General features: G+C 34.8%; 3 protein-coding genes across 3 annotated transcripts; all 3 read right to left on the reverse strand.

Annotated features, from left to right (window-relative positions):
- Nucleotides 1–2,601: 2,601 nt before the first annotated feature.
- Nucleotides 2,602–4,567, reverse strand: LOC129902703 (cytochrome P450 81C13-like). Its single transcript, XM_055978072.1, has 2 exons — nt 3,382–4,567; nt 2,602–3,259 (listed from the first exon to the last, which is right to left on the reverse strand). The coding sequence occupies exons 1-2, from the start codon at nt 4,318–4,320 to the stop codon at nt 2,630–2,632; spliced, it is 1,569 nt and encodes a 522-aa protein (XP_055834047.1). The 5' UTR covers nt 4,321–4,567; the 3' UTR covers nt 2,602–2,629.
- Nucleotides 4,568–5,484: 917 nt separating this feature from the next.
- LOC129902453 (uncharacterized mitochondrial protein AtMg00810-like) lies at nt 5,485–5,913 on the reverse strand. The gene has a single exon (XM_055977690.1). The coding sequence runs from the start codon at nt 5,911–5,913 to the stop codon at nt 5,485–5,487; it is 429 nt and encodes a 142-aa protein (XP_055833665.1).
- Nucleotides 5,914–18,240: 12,327 nt separating this feature from the next.
- Nucleotides 18,241–21,260, reverse strand: LOC129902786 (cytochrome P450 81C13-like). Its single transcript, XM_055978188.1, has 2 exons — nt 20,254–21,260; nt 18,241–19,049 (listed from the first exon to the last, which is right to left on the reverse strand). Exons 1-2 carry the CDS (start codon nt 21,184–21,186, stop codon nt 18,405–18,407), a joined length of 1,578 nt encoding a protein of 525 aa, XP_055834163.1. The 5' UTR covers nt 21,187–21,260; the 3' UTR covers nt 18,241–18,404.
- Between the last annotated feature and the right edge of the window lie 441 nt (nt 21,261–21,701).

Raw genomic sequence — 21,701 nt, forward strand, 5'->3', positions numbered from 1 at the left:
GTCGCGTGAGTAGTGGCGAAATACAAGTATTAGGTAAAATATAGGTTTCTGTCTAGACTTTCCCATTCTTGAAACAATTGAGTGTAATAGCTGATTGGTCAAAGATGTGCAAAATACACAAATTATTGTAGGCTAGAATCCTGAACAGAGGTATTCATGGTTCAATTTGATTCGGTTATTGGTTAAAATCAAAATCAATAACATGCATTGAGGTTTTCCTCTATTTCCACACTTCCCCAATCAAACCACTGAATTAACGAACCCAAAACCAACGAAACAGAGTGCAGGGCCATTGAGACTCCAGGGCATGCTCTTCTCCCTGTACCAAATGGTACAAACTTATAATTGAACCCGTCCTTTTCCCCTTCCATTGCCTCAAATCTCTCTGGCTTAAACTTTTCAGGCTCATCCCGTAACTCGGGGTCCATGTGGATGGCCCAAGCGTTAACAATTAGGATCGTATGTTTTGGTACATCATAGCCACCAACAGTACAATCTTCTAATGAGTAGTGAGAAAACAAAAGTGGTACTGGAGGGTACAATCTCAACGTCTCATTTATAACATAGTCTATTCAATGATTTGTTACCCTTCTCTGTTCCTATATCTTCCTCACTTGCGCAAAGTTTCCCATTACAAATTCTCATCATAACATTGAATACAAAAGTATTTCCCCAACTACTCAAGTTAATTTTTGCACCACTACTGCCATTCTTATTACTGTCCTTAAACAAACCGCGAATAACAACAGACAGAATTGTAGAGCTTAGAACAGATGTATTTTTTTTATATATAGCTACACGTATCTTTTGCTATATTTAAGACTATAAATTAAAAAAATTATATAGACGCACAAGTTTTAAGCGTAGATATGCATATAAATTTTGAATTGTTTTGAAGGAAAAGGCATAATATATCCCTCAACCCTCGTTATAAAAATGATTAATATATACTTTTATTGTTATACAAATAGATCAGATATATCATACCCTTTTGGTGTAGTGAAAATAATAATTTTATTTTTTCCTAAAAAAAGAATCATGTAAAGGTATATTTGATCCTGACATGTGAGATTTTTTGAATTTTTTATTCACAGGTTGATATGAATTTATTATTTTGATAGTCAAATCTATTTTTTCTCTCATTTTCTTGTAAAATTTATCATAGATGCCCCAATTTTATTTTTACAAAAAATAAATTACAATATAGCCGCAAATTTAATTATTTTTTTCTCTTTTTCCATTCACACTTTTTTCTTTTTATTTCTCATATATTTACACTAAAAATGAAATAAGAATAAGAAACTCAACTAATGATAAGCAAATATATCTATAATAGAGATATTTTAAACTCAAATTAGTTGTTGAATCAAAGAAATAAAAAAAAATCATGTATGAGTAATATCAAATATACCCCTAAACTTTGCCAGAAGTATCATATAAACCCCTACATATATTTTTTTAAATTAAAAATTAAAAATTATTTTTCAATTCTGTTAGATGAAAAGGGTATATGTGATCCATTTTTTAACGGTAGAAATATATGTGAGCTATTTTTTTAACGGTAAGAATATATGTGAATCATTTTTATAACGAGAGATATATCAGTTTTAAATCATAAAGTTGAAGAGTTGTTCGTACAAAAGGGTGACACTTTGATTTCACAAAGACTAACGATATTTTTAAATCAAAAGATAAAAAATAAATATATGTGAGTTATTTTCTAAATGTCAGGGATATTTTTAGCCATTTTTCGTTTCATGTGTTATCATTGGAAGTACCCAAGTGTGAAGTTAGTAGCAGAGTAATCAGTTGGCAGTGTGTAGAGACAAAAAGCATGATCATGTTGCTGACGAATTTAAGTGATTGACAAATACAAAGTACTTGGATAAAAAGGATGAGGCTGAGAAAGGGAGAGACAGTGTGAGTGTGTGTGAAAGTGAAGTTTCAAAAGTGTAACACATTTTTCTCCTTTTTTTTTGTTCTTCTTCCATTCACTTCTTATCCTGTGTTTCACTTCAAGGGGTCAAAGGGTCGTTTGGTTTAGTGTGAATAATAACATCAAATAGTTTTAGAATTATATTATAGTGACACTTAATTTATTATTTGGTTGACAAATTTAAAATAGTTGATTTCGAGGTTAATAATTAGTATTGGATAAGTTCTCTCTACTTTTGAGTGGTATGCTAATTTTGGAATAACATGTCTCTGAATAAAATAAGTAAATGACAAAGATATCCCCTTAATACCATATATAACAACATTTACAACCGTCACTTTATTTTTATGATAATTTTTCATATATTTTCTATTAAAAAATTACACTATATGATATAATTTATATTTATAAATTTATTTGACTAAGTCTTATGTTTATTTATATTTTGATTTCTCATAAATCCTTTTTTACTTTAACAAACTTAAAATGAAAATTCTATTTTAAAATTAAATAAGAAGAAAGTTTTATTTTAAATTTGAATATTGAATAATTAAATTTTACAAAAAAATTATTAAAAACTAAATAAAGTGAAGAGTATTTTTTAAAACGAGGCATGGAGCTTTGCATTCACCACACTCATATACTTATTTATAAACATTAAAGGAAAATCCTTACATTACATACATAAAAAACTCAGAGCTGGTCAAGAAATCGGATACAATTCTGGCGCGGAATGCATATGGCCTCCAAAGGCTTATCCGTGTTCAAAGTGATTCTAGAATTATAGCACGCGTCTAAGTTTTCCTCAACTTTCACATTTTCCCAATCAAACCACTGAATCAAAGAACCCAAAACCAACGAAACAGTACGTAAGCCCATTGCAGCTCCAGGGCATGCTCTTCTCCCCATTCCAAATGGCACAAATTTATAATGGAACCCTTCTTTTTCCTCTTCCATTGTCTCAAATCTCTCCGGCTTAAACTTTTCAGGCTCGTCCCATAATTCGGGGTCCCTATGGATGGCCCAAGCGTTAACCATTAGGATCGTATGTTTTGGTACATTGTAGCCACCAATAGTACAATCTTCTAATGAGTAGTGAGGCACCAGAAGTGGTACTGGAGGATATAATCTCAGTGTCTCATTGATAACACACTGCAAATAAGGAAGCTTTGTGAGATCAGACTCGTTTAGCAAGCGTTCGTTCCCCACTTTGCTGTCAATCTCAGCCTTCAACTTATAAAATGCCTCAGGGTGAGCTAAAAGAAGCCGCATCGCCCATTGAATGGTCATCGAAGAGGTTTCTGTTCCCGCAATAAACAAAGTCTGGCAAACAAATGCACAAGTCTAATTAGTGAGCTAGGAATATATTAGCTCATATGAAAACTATGTATGATCCAAATTAAGGAAATTTTGACCAGATTATAGCCATTGTTGAGGAAACGTACCAGTACAACACTTTTGATGAGATCATCTGTATAGAATTCAGGTTCTGATTCTTGCAGAGACAATAGTGTTTCAACCAGTGTGCCCTTCTTCTCCCTGTTTCTATCAGTACTGGACTCCGAAACACTAATAGGACTAACTTTCTTCTGTCGAAATTCATCAAATAAACTATTCAGGAATTCATTTCTCTTCTTGTGAGCTGAGACCATCCTCTTCTCAATACCTTTGTACCCAAACCATTTCAACACTGGCAAGAAATCACACACGTTCAAAACCACCAACGTTGCGAAGAAAAATCCTTTTATCTCTTCAATGATCTGTTTACCTTTCTCTGTTCCTATCTCTTCCTCAATTACGCAAGGTTTCCCAGTACCACTTCTCATCATAACATTAAACGCAAAAGTAAAAACCCAATTACTCAAGTTAATCTTCGCACCACTACTACCATTCTTATTACAACTAGCTTTAAACAAACCGCGAATAAGAATTCTAATTTCTTCACTCCTCAATGCAGAAGACTTTTGAAGGCTATTAGAAGAAAAGATCTCAATTACCATTAGACGGCGAAGCGCCCTCCAGAGATAGCCATAGGAAGCCCAAATAACGGTCTTATAATTGAAGGAAAACTTATCTCCAGTCATAGTCTGAGGACGATTTGCAAATACGATATCGTTTTTTGTGAAGCATTCCTCCACGGCGGATGGAGAAGACACAACAAGCAAATTTCGACAGCCTAACCGGAGATACAGAACCGGTCCATATTTAGTTGATAATGAGGTTAATGTCTGGTGAAATGAATTTTTGATAAGGTAAAGATGGCCAATTATTGGAAGTGAAAGAGGACTAGGTGGTAAATGTTTTCTTGGATAAAGAAAATGTTTCATTAAAAAGATGGTAACAAAAAATACCAAGGTAGTAGCTAAGTAGTAGAGATTCTCCATGGCCGAAAAGTTGGAATAAACAGAGAATTGTAGAGTTCAGAACTCAGGGCAGTGTAGTTCTAAAAAACAGATGTGCGTTTTATACATATCAGTTCCGAGTGTGTAGAGGCTAAATTTCGTAAGCAATGATCCTATAGCTGACGCATTTAAGTGATTGACAGATTCAAGTATAACAAATGTCTACGTTTCTATAACATCACAGTAATAATTCAAGGGGCAGTTATATAAAGAAGAAAACAACCAAGGAAAGATTAAAGCAAAGAAAAGGTGCATGGGGACCACAAGCCGGATGAGAGGTAAATCCAAAATTTGAAGGTCACCGTGCCATCGTTATTCTAACATAGAGGCTAGTGAAATTAGCTCAAAAAATAGGTGGTCTAGTCCTATATCCTTCATGTTTATCTGGAATCACGAAGGGAGTGAGAACATATTCCAACGGACACACTTTCAAGAAAAAGGAAAGCCAACTTACACCTTCTTAAAGCGTCTTTGCAATGAGGATTGAGGAATAGTGCCATGTCGGACTGATGACTAATGGCATTAGCACTGACGAAATACAAGTATACATACACAAAAAAGAAATTGGAATTTAAAAGGTGCACATTGTAAAATTACTGTATTTGTGTGTATAACATGCTGAGAAGATGAAGGAGATGAAGAACAAAAGAGGGAGAAAAGAATTTCTTGTATTAGAAGTAATCTAATGCAGTGTGAGCTGCTTATATACAAGTGTACAGCTATATATTTGTTCTAACTAATTCTGTAACTGACTGATGCTAACACTTTATAGTCACGTGCATAGCTGCTAACAAGCTAACAACCTTCTAACCACTTTCTAACAGAATAATTAGCTCAACTACTAACTATAGCTAATCACAAGAATTATACTTTCAAGGTACATCAACACATTTATTGATTTCCTTTACACTCCTCCTCAAACTAGGAGCCATGAAGATATTCTTCATTGCTAGTTTGGATATCAAATGTGTATGTAATGACCTACCAAGACCTTTAGTAAGGATATCAGTAGGTTGGTCTGCTGAAGGTATATAGGAAGTAACAATCAAGCCTTCTTGAATCTTTTCCGTGGTAAAATGGCAGTCTATGTCTATGTGTTTAGTTCTCTTATGGAACACATGATTAGCAGTTATTTGGAGAGTTGATTTACTGTCTGAGAACAAAGAAACAGGAACCTTGACCTCTACACCAAGCTCTTTGAACAAGCCAATCAACCATGTTACTTCTGCCGTTTACACAAGCACCCCAATCAGCATCACAGTACACCTTTAAAAGATCATCATTTGTAGTTGACATCAATATTCCTAATCCTGGTGCATGTTTCACATATCTAACCAATCTTAAAGTTGCCTCCAAATGGGACTTCTTTGTAGAGTGCATGAACTGACTAAGACTCTGCACAACAAAGGCAATGTCTGATCTTGTTTTTGTGAGATATAACAATCTCCCAATGAGTTTCTGGTAACTAGTAGGATCACCAAGTACAGAATCTGCATAAGTTGGTGATATATGATGATCAAATTCCACTGTAGTGAGCTTCTGATTATGGTCCAATGCATACTTTCTTTGATGCATTAGGATTCCATCTTCACTCCAAGCAAATTCAATTCTAAAAAAGTATGTAAGTTCTCCCAGATATTTTATTTTGAATGTTTTATGCAGTATATACTTAGTATGTTGAATCATGGATTGATCATATCCTGTAAGCAGCAAATCATCCACATATACTAAGACTATAGCTGTTAGATTTTTAAACAGATAAGAAAAAATAAGGTTTTGCAACAGATTTTACATTCATATGACATCTTACATAAGGCTTGAATACATATAGCTATATAAGCTTTTTCAAAAAGTAAGTAGAGTCTATACCTATCCAACCACTTACAAAACAAATTCCATAAAACAAGGATTACCCTTCCTTTACAAACCAAATATAATATTTAAAAGAGAACACTATTAGACTAAAAAACTATCTAGAAAATCTCATTTTCTAATACTCCTCCTTGAGATTTTTCTTGGATACTCCCAGCTTAGCCCTTAGAACTTCAAATTTCCCCTTAGGAAGAGCCTTGGTCATGATGTCTGCAATCTGCTGATCTGAGCTGCAATGAACAAGTTTAACTTCGCCATCCTTCTCTGCTTGTCTGATAGCGTGAAACTTCACATTTATATGCTTGCTACGACCATGTTGCACTGGATTTTTGGCCATAGATATTGCTGACTTGTTGTCAACCTTAATGACAGTAGCTTCAATGTCATTTTGCTCCAGATCACATAGAATCTTTCTTAACCATAGAGCTTGATTAGTTGCACCAGCAGCGGCGATGTATTCAGCTTCTGCAGAAGAATGAGCTACCACCTCTTGCTTCTTTGAATTCCATGAGAACATGCCTGAACCAAGTGTAAAAGCATATCCAGAAGTACTTTTCATATCATCAATGCTTCCTGCCCAATCACTATCTGAATAACCCATCAATTTCCCTTGCTCTTCCTTTTTAAACCAAATACCAAAATCAGCAGTTCCCTTGATATACCTCAACGTTCGCTTAGCGACGCCAAGATGAACTTGACTCGGAGCATGCATAAATCTCGACAGAAGACTTGCTGCGAACATGAGATCAGGTCTTGTTGCTGTCAAATACAGCAAACTACCTATTAAACTTCTATAAATTGCAGGATCAGCCCTATCACCTCCTTCAAACTTCGAAATCTTTTCATTGTGAACTAGTGGGGTCGATACAGGCTTGCATCTCTCCATCTTGAATCTTTTAAGAATATCCCATGCATATTTTCTCTGTGAAATAAAGATTCCATTTGTAGCTTGACGAATCTCCATTCCCAGAAAGTAATTCATTTCACCCAAATCAGACATTTCAAACTTGGTCTCCATTTCTTGCTTGAATTGATTTATCATAGCTTCATTGCTTCCTGTTAACAGAAGATCATCAACATAGAGTGACACCAAAAGCACATCTCCTCTTTTAGCCTTCTTCACATATAAAGTGGCTTCATTTTCACTTCTCTTGAAGCCACAATAAATAAGATGAGAATCAATCTTACTGTACCAGGCTCGAGGAGCCTGCTTTAATCCATACAATGCCTTATGTAGCTTGTAGATTTTATCCTCCATTCCTGCAACTTGAAATCCTTCTGGTTGGTCGATATAAATCTCCTCCTGCAGCTGTCCATTTAAGAATGCTGATTTCACATCCAAATGATACAATTTCCAATTTGATTGAGCTGCCAAAGCAAATAGAAGCCTTATTGTATCATGTCGTGCAACTGGTGCAAATGTGTCTCCATAATCCAGACCTGCAACTTACGCATAACCTTTCACAACAAGCCTTGCCTTGTATTTATAAACTGAACCATCTGGATTAAGTTTGGTTCGATAAACCCATTTCACCCCTATTACATTTCTGTCTTTTGGTTTATCAACCAGCTTCCAAGTATCATTCTTCTCTATCATACCAATCTCCTCCTTCATAGCTTCAATCCAAACTTCATGTCTTGATGCTTCTTGATAGCCATTTGGCTCTGAGATTGCAACATTGCATCTTTCATATATCTCAGAAAGGGACTTTGTTTTCAAAATGGGCGAATCAAGTGAGGATTCCCCATCTGATTCTTCATCTTTTTCCAAATTTTCAGAGCCAAATGATTGGATTTCAGGCAGCGGACGCAAGTTCTGAAAATCTGCATTATCTTTCTCAATTTGCTCCTTATCCCAGTTCCAAAAAGCATGCTCATCTACTACAACATCTCTTCTGATGGAAATACTTTTTGTTTGCAAGCTGAAAACTCTATAACCTTTGGCTTGCGATGAATAACCAATAAAGATCCCCAATTCACCTTTCGGTTCAAGTTTGCTTCTTTTGACTGAAGGAACATGAGAATAGCAAATCGAACCAAAGATTTTTAAGTGCTTGGCAGATGGTTTTATTCCACTCCAAGCCTCAATAGGAGTTTTCTTATCCACAGCTTTAGTTGCCAACCTATTTAAAAGATATACTGAAGTATAAACAGCTTCTGCCCAAAAGCTTTGCGGTAGTTTCTTTTCAAGCAACAAACATCTAGCCATTTCAACAACAGTCCTGTTTTTCCTCTCCGAGACTCCATTTTGTTCGGGTGAATAACTTACTGTCAACTTGTGATCAATCCACATATCTTCACAATACTTATTGAACTCATTTGAAGTGTATTCACCACCATTGTCCGATCTCAAAGACTTCAGCTTACAACCACTTTGTCTTTCAACAAAAGCTTTAAATTTCTTAAAAACTGAAAATACTTGGGACTTGTTACTCAAAAAATACACCCAAGTCATCCTTGTTAAGTCATCAATAAAGAGAACAAAATATTTATTTTGTCCTAAAGATGATGTCTGCATAGGTCCACACACATCAGTATGAACTAGTTCAAGTTTTTCAGTTGCCCTCCAGGTAGCACTTTTAGGAAATGATTTTCTGTGTACCTTACCCATCTGACATGCCTCACATACTTCTTTAGACAGTGTGATCTCAGATAACTCTTTAGTCAAGTCTTTCTCATACATAGACTTTAAAGTAGCATAGTTAAAATGCCCATATCTTTTGTGCCACAATCATGACTCATCCATACTTGCAAAATTTGCATTATCAAACTTCCCATCTAAAGGAAAAGATTTATCCACCATTTCTACTTTAACAATCAAACTATCTTTTGAGTCAAAAACCAAACAATGTTTGCCCTTAAAAATTAAGGAACAACCTTTCGACATCATTTGAGCCACACTTAACAAGTTACATGCTAAACAAGGAACATACAACACATCATGTATAAACTTTGTACCTTGTGTAGTTTGAAAGGTAACTGAACCCTTTCCATGTGCATCGACTGATTCACCATTTCCCATCCTAACTTTAGCTTTGAACGACTTGTCAAGTGTGTGAAACAAGAGCTCATTATGTGACATATGACTCGTACATCCACTGTCTATGAACCATGAGGATTTGTTGCTTGTGTTTTCTTCGTGAGAAGCCATAAACAAGCTTTCTTCTTCCTTTTCCGACTCTTCAACAAAATTTGCCTGTTGCGCATGATGTTGTTGTGGCTGATTTTGCTTGACCCTGCAATTTTTCTCAATATGACCCATCTTTTTACAGAATCTACATTGAATGGATGGCTTTCCTTTGAACCAGCAGTCTTTTTCTTGATGATTGGTTCTTTTACAGTGGCTGCAAGGTGGAAACTTCCCTTTCTTTGAAGATTCCTTCCATGGTTTTCCCTTTGCTACTTTATCTCCTTCCATCCTTCTATTGTCCTTCACAAGCTGCTTGCCTTTATGTTGTGCCTGAAATGCCATTTCTGCTACTTCTCCATCTCTTATGCTTGATCTTTGTTCTTGGGCTTGCAACTTGCTGATCAGTTCTGCAACTGATAAAGTCTTTAAATCACAAGATTCCTCTATTGCTGAAATCTTGGACTCGAACCTTGCTGGTAAGCTTATCATCATCTTCTCCACCACCTTTGAATCTGGAAAGATTTCACCAAACAACCTTATTTTGTTTACAACTTCCACAAGTTTGGCAGAATACTCTTTCACAGTATCTCCTTCTTTCATCCTTAACATCTCAAATTCTCTTTTGAGAGTTAAGAGTTTGACAGCCTTCACTCTATCACTTCCATCGAACTCCTCTTTTAGCTTATCCCATGCTTCTTTAGGTGTTTCACAAGTCATTATTCTTGTGAAAATCACATCTGAAAGTGCTGAATGAAGACATGTGAGAGCCTTTGGTTTCCTTGACTTCGCATTTTCATAAATCTTCATTTGTGCAACTGTTGGATTTGGTCCAAGTAGAGGAGGATCATCTTCTCTTTCAATTGTTTCCCATAGACTAAGAGCTTTGAAATAAGCCTTTATCTTTATCACCCATATGTGATAATTTTCTCCTGTAAACATAGGAGGGCCTGCACCCAAGAAGCTGTTGGATGCCATGTTACTGCTGCTCACTGCTCAGCTCACCTTAGAAGAACTGGAGAAAACCTTGGCTTTCTTGCCTTCATAGATCCCTCAAGAAGAAGGGCTCTTGATACCACTGTTAGATTTTTAAACAGATAAGAAAAAATAAGATTTTGCAACAGATTTTACATTCATATGACATCTTACATAAGGCTTGAATACATATAGCTATATAAGCTTTTTCAAAAAGTAAGTAGAGTCTATACCTATCCAACCACTTACAAAACAAATTCCATAAAACAAGGATTACCCTTCCTTTACAAACCAAACATAATATTTAAAAGAGAACACTATTAGACTAAAAAACTATCTAGAAAATCTCATTTTCTAACAATAGCTATGTTAGATCCCTCGAAGCAAAGAATAGTCTTTGGTACTTTGGTGAAATCCAGATGAAGTCAAAGCTGCAGTAAGCTTTATATTCCATTATCTGGAAGCTTGTTTCAGTCCATATAATGATTCAAAAGTCTACACACCTGACCATTATTTCTTGCCTTGTCAGAAAAACTTTCAGGAATAGTCATGTACACTTCCTCATATAGATCTCCTTGTAAAAATGCTTTGTAAACATCTATTTGGTATAGTTTCCATCTTTTTGTTGCTTCTATGGATATTACAGCTCTCACAGTGGCCATTTTAACCACTGTTGAGAAAGTTTCCTCGTAATCTAGTCCTTCTTTCTAGCTATATCCCTTTGCTACCAATCTAGCTTTCAATCTCTCAACCTCACCATTAGCTTTATATTTACTCTTGTACACCCATCTCCGGCCTATTGCCTTCTTCCCCTTGGGAAGTGACATGATCTTCCATGTTTTATTGTTCTCCAAATCCTATATCTCAACCTCATAGCCTGCACCCATCTTTGGTCTTTTGCAACTTTTGAATAACTGGTAGGTTCAACCTCTATTGAAAACTTGGACATAGAACTTTGATACTTGGCTGACAGTCCAGTATAGTCTATATTATTAGCAATGGAATAAAAACAAGTAGTAGAACCTGCGTTCACCACATAGTCCTTGTGCCATATAGGAGGTTTAGATCCCATTAGTGATCTTCTGAACCCAACTACATCTAAGTTGTTTGTGATTGTGACAACTGGTGTATCCATAACAACCCTCGTAGGAGTGATCCCATTAATGTCATTATTGTTATCCAGAGCAACTACATCAGGAGGAGCATATTCATTAACAGAAAGAACCACTGGTTCAGCAGCTGGAGAAGTAGTGGGAATAGGCAACTTGAGCAGATCATCGTAAGAAAAATGTTGGTGTGGCATATACTGAGTATGCTGATCTTCTACACTCCTCTTAAATGGAAATACATTCTCCATGAAGACCACATCTCTACTCATAAAAAATATCATATTTTCAAGATCATATAACTTGTATCTTTTCTAATAAACAATATAGCCAGCCAGCACAGCTCTTACTGCGGACTGAACTTGTCCTTTTGAGTAAGACTTGTGGCAAAGCATAAGCAACCTATAACTCCCAAATGCTTCAATGATGGATTTTTACTGTATAACATCTCAAAAGGTGACTTTTCACTCAGTACAGTAGAGGACACCATATTCAAAATATATATAGCTGATTCAATACACAATCCCCAAAATCTATTTGGTAAACTACCTTGAAACTTCATTGCTCTTGCAGTCTCAAGTATGTGTCTATGTCGTCTTTCCACCACACTAATTTGTTGTGGTGTATACAAGAGCTTTCATGCATTATTTCATACCCTTGAAATAATTTCCTATAAGCATGACTGAAAAATTCACCACCATTATCAGATCTTAACCTTTGAACCTTCTTTCCAAACTAGGTTTCTACACTGACAAAAAAATATTTCAACAGTATTAATACATCTGATTTAAGTCTCATTAAGAAAATCAAAGTCCATCTTGAATAGTCATCTACTACAGTTAGAAAGAACCTCATTCCATCAAATATTTCCTATTTATATGGTCCCCAAACATCTACATGTAGCAATTGAAAAATAGTAGCAGTCTTACTCACACTATATGAAAATGGTAGTCTAGTCTATCTAGCAAGTGGACATATTTCACAATGATGCAAAGTAAAAGTACTATTCTTACTACTATCTTGAAACATAGGAATCCTCTTAAGGACATTCATTGGAATATGACATACCCTTTGATGCCAAGTAAGAGCATCTGCCTCTTGTGTTGCTGCAAAGCACTTATTAATCCTAGATTTCTTGTTTTCTGTTGGTGAGAATAAAGTATAGAGACCTTTCTCTTCTTTATCAATCTTCCTCACCCTCCTAGATCTCCTAGATGAGAGATCCTGAAACACACAACAATTTTAAAAAAAATATAGCACTATAATTCAAATCTTTTGTCATTTTGGAAACTGACATAAGATTGAATTTGAAAGCTGGCACACACAAAACATCTGTACGAACATCACCTTCTCCAATGTGACAGTTCCCTACATGTGAGACCCTAACAGAATCCCCTGTGGGCAATTGGACTTGTCCTGCATTTTCTATCAGACCTTCAGCAAGTAAGTGTGTATGATCACTTATTATATGATTAATAGCTCCTGTGTCTACTATCCATTTTATAAATTCTTCCTGAATTAGAAAGAAAGTTGTCCCTGCCATTTTAGCACTACTAGTAATAGTGGCACTTCCACCAGTAGCATCTCTATTGCCAGATGTGTTTGATGCAAACATAGGTTATTGTTGTTATAGCACATACTGAGAAGAATATGATTCATATCTAGGATGCATCTGCATTTGTTGAGGATAATACTGAGGAAATCCTTGTTGTTGAGAATGCATCATTTGTTGATTTGAATATATCAGCTCTTGTGTTCCTGCAAGATTAGTGTCAAGCATAGGAGTACTACCAGACATATTGCTACTTGTCATAGGTGCTGTCATCACATTTGATGTCTCTCTTTCCCTTGAAATCAGCTGGATATCCAATGAGTCTATAACAATCTCTTTTCGCATGTCTAGTTAGATGACAAAAATCACACTTCTTCAACTTATTGCAATCTCCTCTGGTATGTCTTTTCATGTGACAATGATCACAGAAAATGTTTCCTCTTTTCTGTTTGTAATCATCACCACTAGTCCTGGAAGTATACATAGCTGCAGGATTAGAATGTTCCTGCACCATTTTACTTGTTCCTGCCACAATTCTCTGACTTTTATTTTGATTTACCATAGCATAAACTTCGTTAACGGAAGGAACTTGTGGCATTATTAGAATCTGACTTCTTGCTTAACTGTAACCATCATTCAATCCCATTAAGAATTGTAAAGCTCTCTGATACTGCAAATGTTCAATGAACTCTCTAGACTTAGGACAATCACAAGAGGGAAGAGGCATAATTGAATCATACTTATCCCATAGATCCCTGAGCTTAGAATAATAGACAGATACTAAAGATACTCCTTGAACAGAAGTAAAAATTTCCTTGTGTAACTGAAAAGTTCTAGAACTATTGATCTTATCAAAACGTTCCTTCAAATCCTCTCAAATCAAATTACTATTTGAACAAAAGAGCACCCCACTTAAAATGTCACGACCCAACCCCGTGGGCCGTGACTGGTGCCCGAACTGGACACTCATATACACCTGTTGCCTATAATCGATCAGGAACTAAACATGATATGGGACTTATACGGGTAGAACGCCATCTTAAAACTGTCACATACACACACACACACACATATATATACCAAAATCACATGTCTCCTGAGGATTCACAATCCTCAAAAGATATACACCCCACATTCCAAAATATACATGTACATACGCAAGCCGACGAGGCTGTCACTATGAATGGGAACGTCCCAAACGTAAGTCATACTAGTACAGTTGGATAACATCTATATACAACCCATACATATCTACAGACCTTTAAGAGTATGAATAGTAGCATATGACGTGACAGGGCTCCATCGTACCCTTGGATAACCAAATATATACATCAAAATGATCGATACCAAAAATCTAGGCTCCGAGATAATGGAGCATCCAAAATAGCTGAGTGAAAATTCTAAGTTGCGGATCCCCAAAATGAGTATCTGTACCTGCGTGCATGAAATGCAATCTCCCGAAGAGAGGGGGTCAGTACAAAATATGTACTGAGTATATAAAACATAAAATACCATAAATGAGATCACATCTGAAATAGAGATTCAGGAGACAAGTATAATAATCAAGAAATCACTGTACCTGTATTTTATAAATAGAGCCATACATATCATTGTCATATGCCGTACCCGGGCCATTATGGGACTCGGTGAATAAATTCGTATACACGTATATCGTATCCAGCCCATCATGGGACTCAGTGCCATAATCATATCATCATAACATCGTATTATCATATCAGGTACCTGCCCTCTAATAAGGGACTCGGTGAATAATGTAGTGGAATCCATACATGATAATATACCAGGCCTATCGTAGGACTCGGTGGATAAAACAATAACAATATGCACGAATAGGGTATCATTAGCAACCATGTACAGTTAGATCATCATCTGAGACTCAATAGAATAATCAAAATGAACCATCATTTAAAAATCAAGACAGTAGTCATTTCAAGCACCCTTCGATTGTCATTATGAATTATACCAAAATATGAATTATACCAAATTAGGACGGCCGGATTCATACACATGTATCAAGACACAATGATATAATTTCTGAAAATCAAGAACATTAGCCATCCTAGTGTATCTAAGAATAAGAGCTTCTTTGGAATTTATAAGTTCGTCGTCTGTTTTTTTCATATGGATCATGCCAAAAGAAAAAAAGATTAGCTTTACATACCTTTAGCATTTATTCGCACACAACATGTATATGCTGCCCAATAGCGTCTCAACCTATATTAAGACGTTAAATACTAGGGTTAAGCTATGAAAAGGCATAAAATGTACTTTATCATTAGTAGGCTATTTCTGGAAAATTGGATAGCACCTCCCCTACATCACTCACTTTTCTCACGCCCAAACCAGCCATACAATCACCAAGCAGCCTCAACAATCACACGTCCAAATGCTATGTTAATACTAGCTAGGATGAGATTCAAAAATACTCCGAACAGCCCATATACCCTTTTGACTTCCATTAATTATCAATATGACGACTAGAATACTATTGAATTGCTCTTAATAGGTCGCAGTCATCACACCCTATCGAAAGAATTTATAACATACCAACAATTATAACCATACAATGCACAATCGTAACTATGCTTAATCCTTCAATTCAACACAAACATCCACACGTTACAACCAGCCCTTAGAATAATTACAACTCCAACTTGACACATCAAATTCCTTCATTTTTATTATATAATCAGCCACAATAACAACCACAATATTAATCAAAATTAATCCACCATTTTTAGATTAGAACAGCTCCAACCAACATACAACACAATGTATAATCTTAATTAACATTATTCTTCCAAGCTCAACAAGAACAACAACAACATATCAAAACAGTCCCTAACCACAACATAAAAAGATGCCCGATAATCTTACGAACACCTACGAATACACCAAGCAAACCACCTATGTTTCTCATATGTTATCTCATACAATATTTTCATCCAAATTCGTGATTTATACTAGCCCATACACGACGACAACATCACATTCATATGCAAGAAAACTATGTTAATATCATCACAAGTTCTGCAACAGCCCACAAAACAAATTCAACCTCAACTTTAATCATTTAATTCCTTCACTCTCATCACATAATTCATGATAACAACAACTCAAAATACTACTTACAATTAACTCATCAATTCTGACTATAATAGCCCCCTAACACGGCTCAGCAACACTTCAACATCAACATACATAATTTCATGTATTCAATTCATATCTACCAATTTATAACAAGTCCAAATACCTACTAAAACGTGTAGAATATGATCAAATCTTACCTTATTAACTTGACTCCTTAATTTGCTGAATTTGGCAACTTTAATTGATAATCACCCTTGTTTCCCTCAAGGACCAATTCACGTTACCATAGACCTTTCTTTGATTTAAAATACCATGGAAAATTAATTTGAATCAAGCTTGGTGAACTTGATTTGGATCAGCCATAGCCATGAGCATTTCTTTCTCTATCCCTATGATTTAATGTTGTGGAGAAGATGAAATGAGGTTATTAGTCATCCACTTGCCCTTTGTATGCAGCACATAAGGGTGACACATGTCCGGCCCTTGACATGTGTCCCATTAACATCCAAGACCAATCAGATTTTGCCACTTAGTAGTGGGGCCCACTTAGCAGCCTAATTAGCTTAATTAATCATAATTAATCAATAATTCTCACTTAATAATCTAATCATAATTAATTATTCCCTAGTCTCCATTAATATTTCTATACCAAATAAAATTTATAAGCAATTCGTACACTTAATTAAAATCAGGAATTAAAAATCTCTATCTCATATATCAAAATGATCTTATCCTTAAATTTATCTCGATTAGTGTAAAATATTCCAACGTTCAAAAATACGAGGTATAACATAAAAGATCCTTACTTACATTGCACATGATCCATGATACAACAATCACATTACAACGATCCCAAAGCCTTGCTAAATCTCCAGTGAATTGACTTCGGGTGACTGATCCATCGATGAAATCAAGCTTGTTTTTGCATAGTTATGCAAGGTCTACTGCTCTGCTCCATAATGTGTGATTATCCGATCATGTTAACATGATTCCAATTGATAACGAAACAGGAGCATCAAATGGATAAAAAAAAAGGATGATGATAATTGATAGGATTTGTAGTCGCAGGAGCAGAATCATTTTCTCCTAAAACTCCTGAATTCTCCATAGAAATGAACTGAAAAGGCAACAAATTGAAAAAATGAGTACAGAATCCCTCGAATTCTTCACTGTATGTGATAAAATTTCCCTTGATTTGCACTCGAAAGCTCTGATACCATGTAAAATTACTGTATTTGTTTGCATAACATGCTGAGAAGATAAAAGGAGATGAAGAACATAAGAGGAAAAAAAGAATTTCTTGTATTAGAAGTAATCTGATGCAGTGTGAGCTGCTTATATACAAGTGTACAACTGTATATTTGTTCTAACTAATTTTGTAACTGACTGATGCTAACACTTCACAGTCACGTGTATAGATGCTAACAAGCTAACAACCTTCTAACCACTTTCTAACAGAATAATTAGCTCAACTACTAACTATAGCTAATCACATGATTTACACTTTCAAGATATATCAACACATTTATTAATTTCCTTTACACACATGACCCCCTAACTTGAACGTGAGTGCGCCTCTGGGCCCGGAACTACAACACAGTTGTGACATGCATGTACGGTTGTCAACTTCCAATCAATCCCACAAGAAAGAGGTTTGTATAAGATAAAGATGTAGGTTAAACAAGAAATCTACTAAAGAAGTATTCTTTTCATTATCAACAAAAGGCAATTGATTAAGTAACTGACAAATTCAATATACTATTATCACTTTACGATAGATACGGAGAAGATAGAGAGACTGAAAGTGAAGGGGCAAACATTTGGCATTTAACACTACGTTTTATTAATGCACAAAAAATTGGATTTGGCTCTTATTTGACAAACATTTGACTTTTAATTCTTCTCCAAATTTTCTCCGAGTTACTGCTTAAATGTGTGACAACTATATTGCCTAAATATCAATGGTTTAGATTAATTAGTTTTCTTAACCAAAAAAGTATATTAATTAATCATGATTAAAAGAAGACATGTTGCTATTTAAGTTTCCCAATTTTGATAAGGAAATATACATCTTCCAAAATTTTCAAATCGAATGGAATTACTTCTATATTTATTTTTTAATTAAATCAAAAGTTTCTATATTTTTTTGAAAAAGTGTATCCAATAAAATATTGAATTTATATTTCTTTGAGACGGAAGGGAGAGTAGTACATTCCATTAGAATAGAAAGACAAGTACTTATATCACTTAAACACACTACAAGATCCATTTAGCATACTCATTTATTACACAAAATACACACACACATAGACGAATATCATCGTTAGAGCTGCGAAAGGAATTGAATACAATTCTGACGGGGAATGCAAATAGCCTCCAAAGGCTTATCCTTACTGCAACTTACTTTAGAATCATAGCATGCATCCATAAAGTTACTATAATTTTCCTCAAATTCCATACTACTTTTCCAATCAAACCACTGAACCAACGAACCCAATACCAATGAAACAATGTGCATGCCCATATTGGTTCCAGGGCATGCTCTTCTACCCATACCAAATGGTACAAATTTATAATTGAACCCTTCTTTTGCCCCTTCCATACCCTCAAATCGCTCCGGCTTGAACTTTTTAGGCTCGTCCCATAACTCCGGGTCCCTATGTATGGCCCAAACGTTAACCATTAGGATTGTATGTTTTGGTATATCGTAGCCACCGATAGTACAATCTTCTAATGAGTAGTGAGGCAATAGAAGCGGTACTGGAGGGTATAATCGCAATGTCTCTTTTATTACACATTGCAAATAAGGAAGATTAGTGAAATCGGATTCGTTTAATAAGCGTTCGTTCCCCACTTTGCTATCAATTTCTGATCTCAGCTTGTGAAATGCTTCAGGGTGAACAAGAAGAAGTCGCATTGCCCACTGAATAGTCATTGATGAGGTCTCTGTTCCCGCAACAAACAAAGCCTAAAGCACCAAGAGAAATTATACTATGTATTAAAAACATATTATGCATATAATATAAATGTATTATAAACGTCTTAAAATGTATTAGGCTTGTTTTGATAAAAAATTTACATTATGTATGGAAAGACAAGAAATATAGATGTATTAAAATTATATAGCTATAATTGATAAATGATTTCTAAATATTGTATATTTAGATAAGTTTCCCTTGATATTAATCGTGTGAAACTTATTTTTGTCTCATAAGTTAGTGCACTCAAATTTAACATTTTTAAGTTCACAAACTTTGAGTTCACTTTTTTGTAAGATAAAAAGAAGTCTAACATACTAATAATAGAGATAATTACGGATATATACCATTCGGCCGTCTAGTTTATCAAAAATGGCCAAAATATATGTTACATCTACACTGTTGTATATGTTGTGTATACCTGTATATTATATGTACATGTATGTATAAATGTGTATATTATACACTATCTATACACTGTGTATATATTTTATAAAGGGAAAAGGCTCAGATATGTCATCGAACTTTGAAAAAAAAGCTCATTTATGTCATCCGTTAAAAGCTTCACCATAACTTCAAAGTACTTGAAATTTTGAACATAGACTCAAAAAACACTATGTCAAAGTTCACTTTGTCTATATTCAAAATTTCAAGTGATTTGGAGTTGTGGAAAAAATTCTACCATTAAAGGAGGTTAAAATTTTGAAACTTTGAAGAATTTTTAAGTATGTCTTGTTGGGTTAGGTTGAATTTGAGCTTAAAAGATATTAAGTTTTGATATCTAGCTACTATTGAAATTTGAGGTGATTTCGTGAAAAATTGAAAAAGTTGAAAATTTGGAGTTGTTGGTGTCCTTCATATGTTCTTGATGTTGTTGAACAAAAATGAGCAAAAAGAGTACATTTGATTCAAAACTCCAATTGAAAAGTGTTAAAAATTGTTTGGGTGGTTTTGCAAAATTGAAGTTAAAAAATAATGGCATAGATAAACATTTTCTCAAATGGTAATGGCTTAGAAGAGCCAAACTTTTAACTAATAACATAAATAAGTCTTTTTTCAAAATTCAGTCAATTTCACATCTATCTCAAAAAACACGCCAGCAAAGTTAGAAAGGATATACATATTTCTTGATAGTACGTATAGTAAATATTATGAGGCAAACCAAGGAACATTTGAGGGAACATTTGTACGTACCACTAGAAGACTTTTAATGAGATCGTCCGTGTAGAATTCAGGTTCAATTTTTTGCAGAGACAATAGAGTTTCAACCAGCGTCGCCTTCTTCCCCTTGGCTCTATGATCACTACTCATACTTTTTTCCTGTCGAAATTCATCAAGTAATCCGCTTAAGAATTCATTTCTCTTCATGTTCGTTAAGTCCATCTTTTTCCCAATCCCTTTATACCCAAACCATTTCAAAATTGGCAAAAAATCACACACGTTTAAAACCAACAAATTTGCAAAGAAAATCCCCCTCATTTCTTCAATAATCTTTTTCCCCTTTTCCATTCCCATATCTTCCTCACTCACACAACTTTTTCCAGTACCAATTCTCATCATAACATTAAACACAAAAGTAAAAAACCAATAGCTCAAGTCAACTCTTGTACCGCCATGTGTATTCTTTTCACCAGCTTTAAACAAAGAACGAATTAAAATCCTAATTTCTTCATTCCTAATTAAAGAAGACTTTTGAAGACTATTTGAAGAAAAGAGTTCAACTGCTGTTTGACGACGGAGAACTCTCCAGAGTTGACTATACGGAGCCCAAAAAATAGCAGTATAGTTAAATGAAAACCGATCACCTAGCATGCTACGTGGTCGGTTTGCAAATATGACATCGTTTTTCGTGAAACATTCTTCCATGGAGGATGGGGAGGATACAATAAGCAAATTTCGACAGCCAAACTGGAGATATAAAACCGGACCGTACTTAGTTGATAAGGAGTTTAATGTTCGGTGAAGCGAATTTTTGATAAGGTAAAGATGGCCGATTATTGGGAGAGACAACGGACTAGGTGGTAATTTTTTTCTAGGATGAAGCAAATGTTTCAATAAAATTACGAAGAAAAATAGAAAGATGATAGATAGGTAGTAATAAGTGGAATTAGAATAGAAGTTCTGCATGGCTGAAATAACTTGAAAAAAAAATGGTTGAACTTACAACTCTTAATAACTCATTTGCTGCGTAGTCGTTTTATTATATAGACGGTGTTTGCCCGCCATAAATGTATATTCTATAATACTTATATTATATGGTGGTATTAAATTAAAGGATCACGTGAAACACAATTGAATTGTGAAACTCGTTAGAGTTTGGAAAGGATACGTTAGGGGTGGTCCCACTCGTTAGGTTTTTTATTTATTCTTTCATCATTTTACTTTGCTTTTATTTGATTTTATATTTGATCTCTTTACTCAAATTTCATTGAATAATTCTACTATTTCACTTCAAAATCTCAAAAGTTTCAACAAAGAAAAATCTTATATTATTTTTTGATCTAAAATATGCAAATGCAGTCATTGAAAACCTCTAATTAATTTGCTAGTTTAGCTTAAATTAATTTATACTAAATTATTTATTGAAATTATTGGCTTATTTTATAAGCTAACTTCTCTTATAACTTATACTCCGTATTAGT

The sequence above is a fragment of the Solanum dulcamara genome, chromosome 9, assembly GCF_947179165.1.
Source record: "Solanum dulcamara chromosome 9, daSolDulc1.2, whole genome shotgun sequence".
NCBI lineage: Eukaryota > Viridiplantae > Streptophyta > Magnoliopsida > Solanales > Solanaceae > Solanum > Solanum dulcamara.

Bases quoted from the DNA above. Each gene is read 5' to 3' on its own strand.
- LOC129902703 (XM_055978072.1), bottom strand. From the start codon at position 4,320: ATGGAGAATCTCTACTACTTAGCTACTACCTTGGTATTTTTTGTTACC. The intron at 3,260-3,381 runs GTACGTTTCCTC...TTTGTTTGCCAG, and splicing joins TCATCAAAAGTGTTGTACTG to ACTTTGTTTATTGCGGGAAC.
- LOC129902453 (XM_055977690.1), bottom strand. From the start codon at position 5,913: ATGCATCAAAGAAAGTATGCATTGGACCATAATCAGAAGCTCACTACA.
- LOC129902786 (XM_055978188.1), bottom strand. From the start codon at position 21,186: ATGCAGAACTTCTATTCTAATTCCACTTATTACTACCTATCTATCATC. The intron at 19,050-20,253 runs GTACGTACAAAT...TTGGTGCTTTAG, and splicing joins TCATTAAAAGTCTTCTAGTG to GCTTTGTTTGTTGCGGGAAC.